The 15771-nt window shown below is 48.0% G+C and overlaps 2 protein-coding genes and 1 long non-coding RNA gene across 15 annotated transcripts in view; 1 reads left to right on the top strand and 2 right to left on the bottom strand.

The window, feature by feature from the left end:
• Nucleotides 1–8: 8 nt before the first annotated feature.
• Map6d1 (MAP6 domain containing 1) lies at nucleotides 9–8058 on the top strand. Its single transcript, NM_198599.2, has 3 exons — nucleotides 9–433; nucleotides 4663–4780; nucleotides 5328–8058. Exons 1-3 carry the CDS (start codon nucleotides 54–56, stop codon nucleotides 5403–5405), a joined length of 576 nt encoding a protein of 191 aa, NP_941001.2. The 5' UTR covers nucleotides 9–53; the 3' UTR covers nucleotides 5406–8058.
• Gm41431 lies at nucleotides 3855–4720 on the bottom strand. The gene is made up of 2 exons (XR_875948.1): nucleotides 4630–4720; nucleotides 3855–4528 (listed from the first exon to the last, which is right to left on the bottom strand). It is a non-coding gene; the product is annotated as a predicted gene, 41431 (long non-coding RNA).
• Nucleotides 8059–8793: 735 nt separating the features above from the next.
• The window catches only part of Yeats2 (YEATS domain containing 2), a 91521-nt gene continuing 84543 nt past the window's right edge, over nucleotides 8794–15771 (bottom strand). For 11 of the 13 annotated variants that reach the window (XR_384538.4, XR_001781807.2, XR_001781806.2 and 8 more), the window contains 4 exons: nucleotides 13428–13654; nucleotides 12596–12670; nucleotides 11796–11869; nucleotides 8794–10602 (listed from right to left, as the gene is read on the bottom strand). Coding sequence is in view for 9 of the 13 variants with exons in the window: in XM_006521903.4 (XP_006521966.1) it covers nucleotides 10494–10602; nucleotides 11796–11869; nucleotides 12596–12670; nucleotides 13428–13654 (485 nt within the window). In the remaining 4 variants the exon portion in view is untranslated. The remainder of the gene's footprint in view (nucleotides 10603–11795; nucleotides 11870–12595; nucleotides 12671–13427; nucleotides 13655–15771) is intronic. The other 2 variants (XR_384540.4, XM_006521904.3) reach the window with 2 other exon arrangements.

The raw sequence follows: 15771 nt of genomic DNA, 5'->3' as shown, positions 1-15771 counted from the left end.
GCGGGGGCAGTGGGGTAGTGCGCGCGCGCGGCGCAGGCGCGCGGCCGAGCGGCATGGCGTGGCCCTGCATCAGCCGGCTGTGCTGCCTGGCCCGGCGATGGAACCAGCTGGACCGCTCGGACGTAGCGGTGCCGCTGACTCTGCATGGTTACTCGGACCCCGGGAGCGAGGAGTCGGGCGCAGACTGCAGCGTCTCGCGCGGGAACCCGTCGGTCGCAGGCGCGCGGGAGTCCAGCCGCGCTGTGCCGCTCACCCAGTACCAGCGCGATTTCGGTGTGCGAACCGCGCGCGCCGGGTCCCGGGATGCGGCTCAAGAGCGCCCATCGGGGCCGGGCGGCCGCAGAGGCCAGTCCTCGGCGCCCCCCACCCGGACGGTCTACGTGCTGCCGGTCGGGGACGCGGACGCAGCTGTAGTAGCGACCACGTCTTATAGGTGGGTAGCTGGCTGCGGCAGAGGAATGCTTCGAATCTGGACCTGCGGTGGGAGGAAACGGAGCCCCGAAACGGGGTGGGGGCGGGGAGAGCACGAAGGCTGAATACCACAGGATCTGGAGAGTGACAGGGGAGCTTCGGGGTCATCTTTGGTCTCCTGACACTGCAGGCATCGCCTTGTGTTCCCAATTGCTCCCTACCCTGGGATCCAGGATGAGCGCACCTCGTAAGAGAGCACCCCTCCCTCGATTTGATTCCTCCTCCTTCGGTCTCAGATTGTTCTTTTTTAACTTCTGTGGGGTGAGCAAAGAGGGCGGTGCACAGCCCCTCATCCCACGCCCCACGCCGTGCCCAGGGCCAGTGCCTGCGCTGTTCAAGATCCCACAGAAGGAAGGTCCTTTGCACCCTTAACAGCTTTGGACAACTGAGGACTTCTTGCCTCTTCTTTCTACATAGAAGAGTAATGAATGCTCATAATGGGGGAATTAGAAATAAAAATAACAAATTCTGCCTTAACACCCTCACGCCTCCCCTCCCAAACAGATGGATCTTCCTAATTCTTAGTATACAATGAATGCATACACATTCAGTTTCCTCCACGATCTTATTCTTGCTGTTGCGATGTTTTAAAATATTTAATATATATTAGTGTGGAGAGGGGGGCGAGAGGAGGGGCGAGCAGATCAGAAGACAACTTTAGAAAGTCACTCCTCTTCCCCTTCTGCCATGGATTCCAGGGATCCATCTCTCGGATTGTCAGGCTCACACATTATAACTCCATTACTTTTTTTTTTTTTAACTTAATGTAATGTTTGACCATAGATAGATGTTCTGAATGTTAATAACTGTAATGTATGTTAGCCCTTTGTTAGGCATATAGCCACAGGCATAAGCCCCCCACCCCCCCTTTTTTTTTTGGTCTCATCTGTGATGCCTTGTTTGGGACTATTTAAAACACCACTCCATATTTATTACAGGTGTTTGAATATTTTAGGAATTTTGTTGTCTAGATTCCTTGAAGGTGGGATGGGAGCTCAGGACTAAAAAGGTCCATAGGGCTGGAGAGGTGGCTCAGTGATTAAGAGAGTGCACTGCTCTTCCATGGGATGGGAGTTCAGTTCCAGCACTCAAGCCAGGCATCTCACAATTGTCTCTTAACTTCAAGGCTCTGGGGTATCCACACTCACTGCACATATCCACACTCAAGATACCCACACATACACATAACTAAAAAGAAAACTTAAAACATAATAAAAATGGCACATGGAGACACTGTACAGATAGATGGTCACAGCCCTGCTGTCCTGATATTGGGGATGCACTAGTTATGGGTCTGTCATAGGGTGGGACACTGAAGCCCTGCAGGTACAGATGGTGAATCTCAAACACACACACACATGTCAAAGGGGGCCAAAGTGCAGGACAGGTTCCACCTTAAGACTCTGTTCCTTAAGGTACTTAATGGGTGTGTGTGGTGCAGGGCAAGGCCTTGTGTTCGTGGACTCAAGTGGAGCTGTCTGGCATTGCTGGTGGCAGGGCAGGCAGGCAGGCTTACTGACTGCCAATGTAGGAACCTGAATCCCCTGCAGGAGAGGTCTGAATGTTCACGGTCCTTCCAGTGGTCCTGCCTGCGCATGACTCTGCAATGGCTTGAGAATCTAGCCGTCAAACAACTGGTTGGGCTTGCAGGGAAGACAGGAAGCCACCTTTCATAACTAGTGGCGTGGGGATGTTGGTACAAGCCCCTCTTCATAAGGGATATTCCAGAAAATCATGGCTGGTTATGAGAAGCTGTTTTACCCACATGGAGCCAATGGCCCGCTGAATGTCCTTGTAGGGTCCCCCAAGCTCTGTTGATGGTAAGGTGTTGGCTACTGCTTTCCCCTTAACATGATGGTTCTTGCTATTCCTCTACAAATGAGAAATTGAGCTAGTAGTTCAAAACACATGGCTCTGAACAGCACAGAAAGGAGTGGGACTCAAGCACCAATTCTGTAGTCCTTCCCTAAAATGGTTTATACAGATCGTCGTTGGCCACCTCCTCGGAGACAGTTTCTCAAATTGAGTCTTGAAGTCAGCCATGGAAAATCACTGACAGATGGGGGCTTGCTTTTCCAAGTATAAACTCTGCCTTTGGAACAGTTTCCTTCCCTGAGAACTGGATGGAATACTAAGAGCCTGGCTGACCAGTCCTCACTCACCCCCAAGACCAGCCCAGGATAACGACTGATCTTCCTCAGCACTAAACTCTCTGGCCTCTGGGACCCAGAGGCTGGAGTAATCCCATACTACTTTTCATCTTGTAAGATATACTTCACCCAAGTGAACTGCTAGAGGCATTCAGAAAACAATTGAGAAACCCAAAAGTAATAGATTAGGTTTGTGGCCACTCCTGACTTACAGTCTTTAAGTGCTATGGACCCCTTAGGCCTCCATCTCTCCCTGCTAACAGGTCCTGCTTCATTTGTCTTCTGGTTGTCATGGAAGGAGTGGTCTGCCTTATTTGTCTGGCCAGATAGGCATAGGAGCTGTCTTGGAGCTCTCTAGCTGCCTAGCTCCTCCCAGAACAATGCTTCCATAATTCTTTTGAGGCTGGTCAGGTCCATGTAAGATGGGGGTGGGGTGGGGTGGGGGTGGGGGTGGGATGGGGGAGGGAGTACCTGGGCATGGTTGTGCACACCTTTAATCCTAGCACTTGGGAGGCAGAGGCAGGTGGATCTCTAGGAGTACAAGGTCAGCTCTGGTTTACATAGCAAGTTCCAGGCAGCCAAGGCTACATATTAAGCCTTTGATGCTTTTTAAGGAGCACAGCGAGGCTTGTATTCTTTCATTAATCTTGGCGTAATCTATAGTCCACCTTACTCATAGTCCTCCATGGGTACCCAGGGCTCTGGTAATTCTACCTCTGATGCCACTTTTTCTATTCTATCACAAGCCCTCTTGGCTGGAACATCTTCTGCAACACCCCAGGGACTGCTATAGGTTCTTCCTGCTTTGAGTCCCCTGCTGTCACCTCAGAGCAGCTGGCTTAGGCTGCCTGGAGCACAGCTCAGAGATAGCTGGGGACAGAAGGACATGCTCAGGGGAGGCTCTGCCTTCCCAGGAGAAAGAGAACAGCGAATGGTTTAGACAGCTGGTCCTTAGAACCTTGAAGCTTAGGAAGCAAAAATTATGACAGGCCCTGGCTCAGCTCTTCTTTACACCCAAAACTCAGTGTTGACCGCAGCAGGCAACAGCTTCCCGTGCCCATGCCATCTGCCTGCTCAGTGAGGATCAGCTCTGATGCTGCCAAGAAAAGACTCCCTTGTTTTCAGGGCCAGTGTAGGGGAAGGGCCTAGCACAGGCAGACACTGGCCCTGGCTGGCTGAGTCCTGCGCCTGTGGTCATGGGTGGGTGGGTATTACACAACACAATGGCCTTGCTGAGTTTACTCTTTAGTAGGGTCATTGACAAGATTAAGAGGTCCCCAGGAGTAGAATTGAGCCTTTTTAGTGACAAGGCACTAAGTTAGCCAGTTCTTTCTTTCCAGTGAAGTGGCTTATGGGAGCTCAGACTGCAGACCAGCTTGGAGGTTTTTGTTTTGAGATGGCTACTGTAACTCTCAGATTTTTAAAGAGATTTTGTTTTACTTTTAAAAGTCATGTGTATTTCTGTTTGTGCATGTGAGGGCAGGTTCCTAACAGGCCAGAAGAGGGCATCAGGTCCCCTGAAGCTGGAGTTCCTGGTGATTGTGAGGTGGGTGCTGGGCACTCAACTGTAGCCCTTTGCAAGAGGAGTATATACATGATTGCTAAGTCATTTATCTAACCCTGTGACTTACTAAAGAGTTTTTGGTTCGTTTTACATTTGTTGTGCCTGTGTATGTACATGCATATCATGTGCACATATCAAGACATACATGTGGAGACCAGAAGACCCATGGGAGACTTGGTTCTTTCCTTCCATCATGTGAGTCCTGACCAGTGTAAGTTTCTTCCAAGGGCTTTCTGCCACTGTTTTCCTGAATTTGGGTGGCTGAGGCTTCTTGGCGGAGCGAACAGAAGAGCAACTCTTCCTAAGGTGGTCCATCTGCTTGGAACAGCTGGTGCATCTGGTCCTGCTTGTGAGGAAGGATAAAGCATCACTAGGAACTGAAGCAGACCACCAGTGATTAGGGCTTCTTTTAAGAAGCTAGGGTGCAGGAAAGGAATGACTGACCCTGTGCAAGGTTGAGATTGTATTCTGTTGCAGACAGGAATTCCAAGCTTGGACTGGAGTGAAGCCCTCAAGATCCACAAAGGCAAGAACAGCCAGAGTCGTCACAACTCACAGCTCCGGATGGGACCCCAGCCCTGGGGCCAGCTTCCAGGTCAGCCTGGGGGTGGGAAGACAGATGCCTATTCTCCAGGGTAAGGTTTAGGAGTCATAAGGACAGGAACGTCCAACAAAATGTACCTAAGAGCAGAAAAGCTCCTCTGCCATTGGCTAGGTGGCATCTTTGGCCTCCTAGTGAGCAGCAGCGTCTGACCTCCTCTTAAACCCCGGCCTGTACACTGACTACTACTAGGGCTAATGACTTTAATGTAGCTCAGTGGTAGGCTGCATATACAAGCCGTAACTTCTATCCTCAGTGTAGCCTCATTCCCTGTGGAAATACTAAAACCAAACTGACTCAAGCACTGCTCTGTGGTATAGCAAGGGCATGTCGCGTGAGGCTCTGAGTTCCTTCAAGAACTGCGGGACCTTCATCCCAACCAAAGGGCAAAGAGAAGCAGAAGAGATTCATGTTCCCCGGGACATAGCTCATCTGCTAACTTCCACTGTGCTGCACGGGGCAAGGGATTCTCTTCTCAGAGCCTGGGACTGGGACAAGGTGAGGAAAAAGCCCGCTAATATCGCCCCACTTTCTTTTTCAGGTTCCAGAGGTGAGGAAATTCACACCTAATCCCTCAGCCATCTTTCAGACATCAGCTCCTCAGACTCTCAATGTGTGACCAGTGGAAGCCATGGTTGGGAAAGCCGAGCACAGCCAGACCTACCAGGCGGAGTCCTGGCCTGCTCCTTTGCTTACAGCAGCATGGCTGCTGGCTCTGGGCATGGCGTGGTGTGGAGGCAAAGGGACAGGACACCACCAGCTGCACTCAAGCCTCCCCATCTGTCCTCCAGCGGTGGCAGGGAGGGAGACTTTCTTGTCTTCTAAATTGCCATCTGACATCCTTCACTTCTTAAATCTGACGATCAATTCAGCTGTGACCTGAACAGCTCCAGACTAAGAAATGTGCACACTATCAAGTCCTTGGTAGGTCAGTTTCACACTTTGGATGGTTTCCCCAAGATGCATGTTATTATTTATTTATTTTTGATGATGTATGATAGTATCCAGGCTGTATCCTCATCTCTTTGCAGTGACCCACGTGCTTACCATTAAGAAATTTAGCTCAGCAGTGGTGGCACATGCCTTTAATCCCAATGGAGGGAGACAAAGGCTGATCTCTGTGAGTCTGAGACCAGCCTGGTCTACAGAGCGAGTGATAAGACAGCCAGAGCTACACAGAGAAACCCTGCCGCAAAGCAAATGGGGAGAGGGTATCAATCTTAGGTTACCAGGAGTAATCCCAGCACTCTAGAGGCAGAAGGATCTCTGAACTCATTGCCTTCCTGGTCTACATAGCAAGTTCCTGGAGAGCCAGGGCTACACACCCAATTTCAAAACAACAAAAATCTTTAGGGAGTTTGTGTGTGTGTTTTAATATATAATTACTCGCACACAACTCTCATGGTAGTGATGTGTGTCTAGGGAGATCATCCATGTCAATCTCAACCATGTAATTTCTTTATAGCTAAGATCCTGTTTCAAAGGAAACAATTCCTAGGATGAGTGGAACCTTGAAAGCACGAATGGCATTCACCCCATTTTACTAATTTCAGTTGTCCCCCCTCAACACGAGGATAGAAGGGAGCTGGAAGCATGTCTGGAGAGCATCTCCTATAGGGCTTTAGGCTCCCCAACTCTGGTTAGCTACTTACTACCCTGCTGAGGGGATAACTCATCCTGTCTTTGGAAAACTGAGGGGATAACTCATCCTGTCTTTGGAAAACTCATCTCCATAAATTCCAGCCAGCACGTCTGTGTGGAACAAGCCCATTCCCCTTTGCACACCCCTTCAAGCGCTGGAAAGAGCCTGAGAGGTTTAGCAGTGTCTGGTAAGAACTATAAGGACTTCCTTGTGGTTCTTTTCTTCCCAGGCTCTCCCCACGGGAGCATCTAGGTCTGATGGTGTTTCAAAGCCATGGCTGAGGAAGCAGCTCAGACCTCCCACACAGCATCCCCTCAGAGGTGCTAGCAGGCCCAGCCTCCCTCTTACCAACCATATGCATACGCCAAGGATCCTGTCCCTCTAGGTCTGTCAGCTTGCATGCTCAGTGTTCCTAAGAGGGAAACGATTGCCTGCTGGGCAGATTAACAATTTACTAAAATGCAAAAATGTGCTGCAGCAACTTGTTATAAACACAGGCATATTCTTTCCCATCCCTGTAGCCTCCCAAAAATGGCCGTAATATAGTGTAGCTTCGCTAATATCCTTGAACTCCAAACCCTTCTTGCTCAGAGCTGCAGATGCTTCCAGTGTTGCAGGTGTTACCTTCTTTCCACTTCAGCTCTCCTGCATACTTAAGTGGGAAAAGGGGCCATCTGTGCCACTGCTGCTTCCTCACTGGCAGGGACAGTGAGCACTCCACTTCTGCACCTGAAAGTGAGACTGCTATTACCTATACCCTGCTGGCTTGTTAGGACATCCTCCGGAAAGCCAGCCAAGCATGGCTCCCCAATAGTCCTTTCCACTTTAACTCTTCCAGGTACCTTTTGGTCCTGCTGTAGCCACTGGCATGCCCCAGCTAAAAGCCTCCAGCTGTACACTGCTAGTGACCGCACCACATGTCCAGCAACCCCACCCCCTGCATTCACTCTTGGTGTAGAGATGCATGACCTCAGCAGTGTGCCACAAAGCTCTTCTCACCAGTCCTCCTGAGGAATGAAACCCTGCCCTTAGGAAGTCCCTCCTCATTGCAGATCTGAGTATGGTCACATGGTTCCACGAACAACCAAGAAGCCACCAAGGCCAATGTCAGCCTTGTTCTCTTAGTTCTGAGTCCACCTTACACACAATGTGCACAAAGACCAGAAAAATACACTGGAGGATGAGCAGGGCTCATCTCTGAGAAAGGAGTGTGTATATGGCGTTATATGTACGTGTGTATTCCTGTATATATGGGGATGTGTGTTCATGTATGTGCAGGCACGTGTAGAGGACAGAGGACAACTCAGAGTATTCTTCAGGTACCCTTCATTTTTCTCACTGGCCCAGGGCTCGCCAAGTAGCTTAGGCTGCTTGTATAGCAAGCCTCAAGTGATCTGCCCATCTCTGCTGCCTCTCCAGTGCTCAGATTTTAAGTGTGCACCACCATGCCTGCCATTTTTATGTGGGTTCTGGTGACTGAACTCAGGTACTGCATGCACTTCAACTGAGCCATCTCTCCAGCCCAAATTTTTAAAAATACTTTATCATACCTGCTAAAATTCCTATAAATTTAATAACTTTTATATTCTGTAAGTTTTGAAAAATAAAGCACTTTAATCTGTTAATTTGAGAAGAGTATTCAATATTAATTATTCCATAACCACAATGTGGGAACTGCCTCAATCAGGTGTGTGTACATTATAAGGTCAACTAATCAGAAAGCCTGAAAGTCCAATAACATGCTGAAGGAAGGTCTTACCTCTCCATACTTTGAGGGACAGAACTCAGGACTTCTGGCTTCTACTGGATAGGGTATGCTACCCGAAGCCCAGGGCGCTGTCAGCACCCACACTGTCCTGTGCCCCCAGCTAGCCTTACTCTCCAGGGCTCTGCTTTGTTGCTTCCCAGCCAGCTACCTCTGTGGACTGTATCCCCAATGCCTCTTCAGAGAAACTCCCTTGTGAAAGCCACAGATTTCAGAGCCTTTAGTTCTGGTGTGTCTGCACTGTTACATACTTGTTTATAAGACTTGCATCCTGGGAGTGATTCAGAGCTTAGCACAGACCAACTTTATTTCACCAGATAAACTAGCTTGTTAGACAAAGAGTCTGCTTTTTTGAGAAACTGAACCCATTTATTCATTTTCCTTTACCCCAAATTGCTTGTATGAAATAATTATGCTCACGGTTTTGTAAGTGACCTGAATGTAACTGTGGTCCTTTTATATTGCATGGTTGCATCTTCTTTTTCTTTCTTTCTTTTTTTTTTAGGGAAGTAGAGATATCAATTTAAACTTACAAAGACTCATACCACAACCACCTCTCTCAATGAGCCCATCTAAGTACGGTGCTTCCAGCTCAGAAAACCCATTGCAAATACTAAACGTTTTATTGTAGACAAAATGATACACAATTATTACACATTATGATTTAAAAAAACACTTGAAAGTTTAACATACACAGAAACTGTTAAATCATTTGATTTTTTTTTTTTTAGCAAAAAAGTAATTTCTTTAGGTTTTTTATCACAACAAATGAATCTGCTCTCATTGGGATACTCTACCTTGTAAGTCTCTGTCCACTTCTGAACAAATCTGTGCCAGCATATCAATCTGCTGTATGGTCTTAGACCAAATTCTTGTTTTTATTTTTTTTTTGTTTTTTTGAGACAGGGTTCCTCTGTGTAGCCCTGGCTGTCCTGGAACTCACTTTGTAGACCAGGCTGCCCTTGAACTCAAAAATCCGCCTGCCTCTGCCTCCCGAGTGCTGGGATTAAAGGCATGCGCCACCACGCCTGGCATAGACCAAATTCTTAAGCCTTATATACCCAATTATAGCAGTAAGCTGTGCTTGCCCAGTCCCTGCACGGTAGATCCCTTGGTACCTGCAGCTCTCAGGTACGGAAGGAAAGGTCTATTTCCCTGCAGTGTTTCCTGACTCACACATCGACCTGCAGGACCTGACACAACAGGCTTTATGTTGCTTACTTAGCTGGGTTTCTTTGACTTTTACTCAGATATTTCAAGTTTCCTTTGAGCAGACAAAGAGCAGGTTTACAACTGAGGCTGAGGTCTTTCCTGTGTCCCCATAATAGTCAGGAGGACTGGGGAGTCCCCAGTGTGTGCACACTGTGTAGTGATGCTAGAGGCTCGTGTGTGCAGCTCTCACTGAGGGCTCTGCTTCTGAACATTAGCACAGTGGGTTAGAGCAGTTCTTCCCATGTAAGGCACTCACAGGTGTTTCAACCCTTTTCATCTTGGTAAAACTCTTTGGCAGAGAAGGACAGGACTCCGGTCCACCAAGAGGACAATCCTATAAAGTCTGCACTGAGGCTGCCTCCCTCCCCTTGACCTGAGGCAGTGGCAGGGGCTTCTGAATCCCAGATGGAGGAGGACCACACATGGCTCAAGTGCCTGACTTTGAGGTTGATACCCACACTGACACTTGTAGTCCCTGGGTTACACGACACAGGCCTCTGCTGGGACCCCTCAACACGGCCGTGACACAGGCTGTCACTGCACTAGCGTCATGGTTCCGTGGAAGAGTCTCACTGCAGCCTCCTTGGCCTCCCACATGGCGTATTACCTTCTCTGTAGCTGACTCACACCAGCCAAGAGTGCAGCCCTTCTACGCTGAGGCAAGGCGGGAGAAGGTACTCGTTGCTGGTCTTCTTCAGAGTTCCCCAGCCCAGCATGGCGGGCTTATCTTTGCCTTCTGAAAAGCAGGCCCCAGGTGAACCCACGCACAGCCCACAGAGGGACCGAGCACCCCGTGCATGTGCCTTGTCTCACACCAAGACCCCGCAGAGCCTTGTGGGAGTAAAGAAATGCAAACTGACGAAGCCGTGTCCATTCAGCTTCCCTCCAGAATTGGGAAACAACTCTGTCCTAAAAGGGGGGCACCTGGAACTCGATGCCCTTGTGTAATACGCAGTTAGATGGAAGGAATGGTCTGGCAACCGTGGCGTTCCAACACAGAAAACACCAGCTTTCCTCAAACACGAGGGTCACAGTCTGCACACTGCAGACACAGCCTCTCCCGCTTTTCAGGGATCTCTTCGCTGTATTCACTGATCCTCATTCAGTCTCCCCATGTGTTTGTTTGTAAGAAAATCCAGAAAAGGAATGTTGCAAATGGCCTGATGAATATTACTCACTGTAATTTCTTTGGGAATCCTAGTCCAAAAAACAAAAAAACAAAAACAAAAAACAAAACCCAAAAGTGTAATTAGGTATAATTTGTCAAACGAATTCAGGAATAATTTCAGTGAATTAATAGACTGAAGGGACCATTCTCTTATAGAAGGAGGTGATGGCAAAGGCTTGAGGCCGGTCTCTCTCTCACTTATGAATTCTTCTCCATCTAGAGTCCTATCCAGGACTCAATCTTACTTTCTGGACACAGTAAGTTTGCCGGCCAAATGATTAGCTGACAGAAAAGAAAGAGGATATAGACAGAGGAGAATGGTGTGCGTCTAAGTCTAAGCAGATTGAAGTTTGTCTCAAAGCACCATAATGATACAGACCCATTTCTTATCTCAGGGGATGGGAGAGTCCTGGCTAGCCAAGCGTGGCGATACACGCTCTCATCCGAACCACCCAGTTTGCTACATCTCCAGTCAGGAACACAGAAAGCATGGCTCCTCCTGCTTTTCAAGCAGGGTGAGACCTGGACATTTTTATTCAAGCATTTTCAACTATTACTACTGCTAATGCTGCCACTACTGCCTCCTCTTCCTCCTCATTTACTCACGACCTCTATGTTATCTGTGCTTGTCTGACCTAATATCCTCATTGGGCGTCCTATGCATTACAGTGTCGGGGGGGGGGGGGGGGGATGCCTTCCACACAGTAGGAAGCAGAAGGGAAAAAGAATGTGAACCACATGTCTTTTAAAGCCAGATCTGTGCATCCCACTCAGAGTTGAATGCTCAGGGAAAAGGTGGCAGTGAGTTCAAGGGTTCGCAGCTATGAAAGCAATCTGACTATGGGGCCTGTGGTCTGGGGCAGTGGAGGCAACTCCCTGTCAGAGCTTAGTTTCTCAGTTTCTTAGAGGAAGTGCTTGCAGTGACCCACACCTTAGGTAGTATTTATCAATCTTGACCCTAGGATCCGCCACATGAACGGTTACTGTCTTTAATGTGAGAGCCTGCGGCCTGCTCTACCCTGTGATACAACAGATCTGCATGTCTATGAAGTAATAGCTGGGAGGGCACAGCTAGGCTTTCAAGCCAAGAGGCTCTCTCAGTCTGTCAGGCTGTAATGTCCCAAGCGCAGCCTACTCTATTTCCTACTGCACTGCCTTAGGGGTAAAACGAGCATCTTCAAGAGTAAGTGACCCACTCGGCCTCCACTATCGGCACCAGTACCTGTTGGGAGATGCTGTCTGGTATCCAACTGCCAGTGCCTGTCTCAGGATGTCACTCACCAGCTGTTCCGTGGCCTAGAATAGAAGACTGGTGTTGACAGAAGAGCAACCTGCTCACTAGCGGGAGAGATGCAGCCGACCTCATTCTTTACCCAAACTTTTGAAATGATTTTCTCAAGAGAAACTGAACTTTGTTTAGAGGTCATGATGTAGAGAAATCAGAAATTGGACTAAGTACTTTTTATTAACTGTGAGTAAGGGCTGTACCGAAGCTTCCCTTTTGGAGGGATGCAGAAGGAAAAAGAACAGCTGAGGTAAGGGCCAGGCCAGGCCAGGCCAGGCATGGAGACTGTATCTTTCTTAACCCCTTGCCCAGGGACAGGACAGTAGTGGCTGTTTCTCTGTTGTGAGAGGCAGGGAAAACCCAAGATTCTGTTTTCTCCCTGTCTATCATAAAGCACAGATAATTCTTACAGTAGGATACTTCCTAATAAACATAAGAAATAACACTAAAAAGATGTTGACAGCTGTGGGAGCCAGGGGACTCCATGGCAGACCACCTGCCTGGCATGTACGAGACCCTGGGTTCTATCCTCAACACAACAAACCCCTCAATTCTTGGACAGAACACAACTTCATTTACTTTACCTAGGAGAAGGAAACCAGAAAAGAAAGGAAACATACACCCTAAGTAAGACAAGGGATTTCAACATCAGCCTCTCTGGTCCCCTTCTGCCCCTTACTCATAGGCCCTGGAATGCAAACTGGCCAGCGTTGGTCACAGTGCTACCGGGTACCTACCTTTAAGATCATGTCCTCTACCACTGAGGCATACATGTTCCTGTGCAGCGCCACAGGCTGCAGGGTGATTCCAATCTGGAAGAGGAGAAGAAGGCTATTTGTCCCATCAACAACAGAAACAAGCCTTTCCCCAAACAAGTGAGCTTCTCTGGTACACACAGGCCCCTGGCTGGAAGAAGGGCTCTTTAACCACTCTGAACAACATGTAATTATGCTTTTATCCCCAAATGTCTTATCATGAAACACTGGAATCTCCCAAGAATTCATAATAGTGCAAGCGGTATTTCGGAAGGCCTAAAATCAAGACTCTGGGACCATTTTTACAGGAAGCAAAGAAAAGCCCTTGGGAAACTCCCTATTCTGCTTCCCCTGTGCATCCTGTGGGTGTGGGTGGGAGTGAACACTGCCTTTCCCCTTGCATTCTGAGCAGCTAGCAGAGGCAGCTGCTAAAGAACTGCTAGGTATCATTGGGTTTGATAGCTCTCTCCCAAGTAACAAGGTAACACAGGCCTCGGGGTGGAGAGGGTCGGGGAGTTGACAGTATGGATGGACGGGGACTGCTCATTCATGTATGACCTGAAAATATTACAATATGCTTCAAGAAGGAGAAGCACTTCATCTGAAGCAGATGAGAAAAAAACCCAGGAGCCTCTGTGACTACCCCCCTCTGCTCTGTAGCCATGTTCAATACACAATCATTTTTCACGGGAGAGTGGGAACACAACTTATGGGCAAAAGTCAATCACATGTCAACTGGGCAGACTGCTGTCTAAGTTCATGAGGTGGAATGTCTGGTGTGTGATCTGACAGTACCACAGCCTTAGCCTCCCACCTTCTGTGTAATGTCACCAACAAATCCAGAGCCTGGGGTTGGTGGAAGGTAGAATCTCATTTCTTCCTGCTTTTCTTCCTGCTCCTTTTTAATGTTTGTCTTCAGTGGCTCTGACAGGCTGAGGATATCCACTTCTTCCTCGTTCTCAGGCTCCCTTTTCTGGAACTGCTGCAGATCCTCCAGCTTCCGGCAGAGGTCATCAGCAGTGGAGAAGGATGACAGGCACTCTAGATAAGAGGAAGCAGTCTGTGACAGCTGAGGTGAGAGCAGACAAGGACCCCAGTCTGAGGAAGACAGAGTTGGCAGGGAACTGACTGTCGTGAGAACCAGTGCCTCACAAAGCAGCAAAGCAGACATGTGTCCTATTCCAAACGCATCCGATCTGCCGTTAGGACCACAGACAGTACACAATGGACCCCATCCTGGAAAACTAGGCCACAGCCCCGCTTCCTGAATCATTATACTGATTTACTTCATTTTTAAAAAAAGATGGAAACCTTAAGAAATGTATAGTGAGGAACATAAAGTCATTCCCACTCAAGCTGAGGGTGTGGCTCAGTGGTAAGAGGACCTGCCAAGCATGAAGGAGTCTCTGGGATCAGGAAGGCCTGGGTTTGATTAGCAGCACTGCATCAACTAGGTGTGGCACGGCCCTCAGGGAGGCAGAGGCAGGAGGATCAAATGTACAAGGTCACCTGCAACTACACAGTGAGCTCTGGGGAAGCTAGGGGTACCTGGGACTTCTCACTTCAAAAGAGAAAAAAAAATTCCTGCCTCACTGTTGCCATGGTAATGCACACAGCCTTCAAAGGGTTGTAGAGTGTAAGGACAATAAAGCCATGCCCATATGCTTTTACAAAGAAGGACATGAGAGTGGCTGTCATCAGCACCTGGTCACCTTGGGCCCAAACTCAGTGGACAGTCCCACAGTCTCCAGAGGACTCTCCACCCCACAGGTGCCCTAGCACACCCATGATCTTAGGATCACTGGTGAGTGGGACAGATCTGTTCCAACAGATCTGAGGGTGCCTGGGACCAGCTGGAGCAGGGACACAGGAACCCCGCCCGACCAGTGGCTCCAGTTCCTTCTGGTAGTTGCTAGACTACCTTGGTTTCGAACTCAGAGGACAGCCCCATGGTCCCAGAGGAGGTACCCCTTCCAGGTGCTCTAACACGCCAAGGATCTTAGGATCCCAGGATCTTGGTCACACCAGGATCTCAGGATCTCAGAGGAAGCTTGACTGCCAAGAACTCTGACACACCCAGAATCTTAGCATCACAGGATCCCAGAATCACAAAGAAAGCTGGAATCTGAGAAGTTCTGACTCAACTGGAATTACAGGAAGGACAGGCTCCAATCAGATATATGGAGGGCAGGGAGCACTTGAGATAATCAGATTGGGGGATGGGGGTAAGCGGAAGAACAGAAGCAACAGAAACTAAGGTTACTTGGCATCATCAGAACCCAACTCTTCAACCATAGTAAGTCCTGGATACACCATCATACCAAAAAAGCAAGATATAGATCTAAAGTCACTTCTCATGATAAGGATGGCAGATGATAAGAAGGACATAAATAAAAAATTCCCTTAAAGAAATACAGGAAAACACAACCAAAGAGGTAAAGGAATTGAACAAAATCATCCAGGATCTAAAAATAGAAGTAGAAACAATAAAGAAATCACAAAGGGAGACAACTCTGAAACAGAAAACCTAGGAAAGAGATCAGGAGTCATAGATGCAAACATCACCAACAGAATACAAGAGATAGAAGAGAAAAATCTCAGGGACAAAAGATACCTTAGAAAACATTGACACAACAGTCAAAGAAAATGCAAAATGCAAAAAGCTCCTAACCCAAAACATGCAGGAAATTCAGGACAAAATGAAAAGACCAAACCTAAGGATAATAGGTATAGAAGAGAGTGAAGATTCCCAACTTAAAGGGCCAGTAAATATCTTCAACAAAATTATAGAAGAAAACTTCCCTAACCTAAAGAAAGAGATGCCCATAAACATACAAGAAGCCTACCAAACTCCAAACAGACTGGACCAGAAAAGAAATTCCTCCTGTCACATAATAATCAAAACACCAAATGCATTAAATAAAGAAAGAATATTAAAAGCAGTAAGGGAAAAAGGTCAAGTAACATATAAAGGCAGACCTATCAGAATTACATCAGACTTCTCACCAGAGACTATGAAAGCTTGAAGATCTTGGGCAGATCTCATATAGACCCTAAGAGAACATAAATGCCAGCCCAGACTACTATACCCAACAAAACTATCAATTACCATAGATGAAGAAACCAAGATATTCCATGAGAAAAAAAATTTACACAAC

Source organism: Mus musculus, chromosome 16 (assembly GCF_000001635.26).
Source record: "Mus musculus strain C57BL/6J chromosome 16, GRCm38.p6 C57BL/6J".
NCBI lineage: Eukaryota > Metazoa > Chordata > Mammalia > Rodentia > Muridae > Mus > Mus musculus.
The sequence above is the reverse complement of the archived record's forward strand: the minus strand, read 5'-3'. Positions and strand labels throughout refer to the sequence as shown.

What these genes read in the sequence shown, in the direction of transcription:
- Map6d1 (NM_198599.2), top strand. Translation starts at nt 54, where the DNA reads ATGGCGTGGCCCTGCATCAGCCGGCTGTGCTGCCTGGCCCGGCGATGG. An exon ending in GTAGCGACCACGTCTTATAG is followed by an intron (nt 434 to 4,662) that starts GTGGGTAGCTGG and finishes ATTCTGTTGCAG; the next exon opens with ACAGGAATTCCAAGCTTGGA. An exon ending in GCCCTGGGGCCAGCTTCCAG is followed by an intron (nt 4,781 to 5,327) that starts GTCAGCCTGGGG and finishes TTTCTTTTTCAG; the next exon opens with GTTCCAGAGGTGAGGAAATT.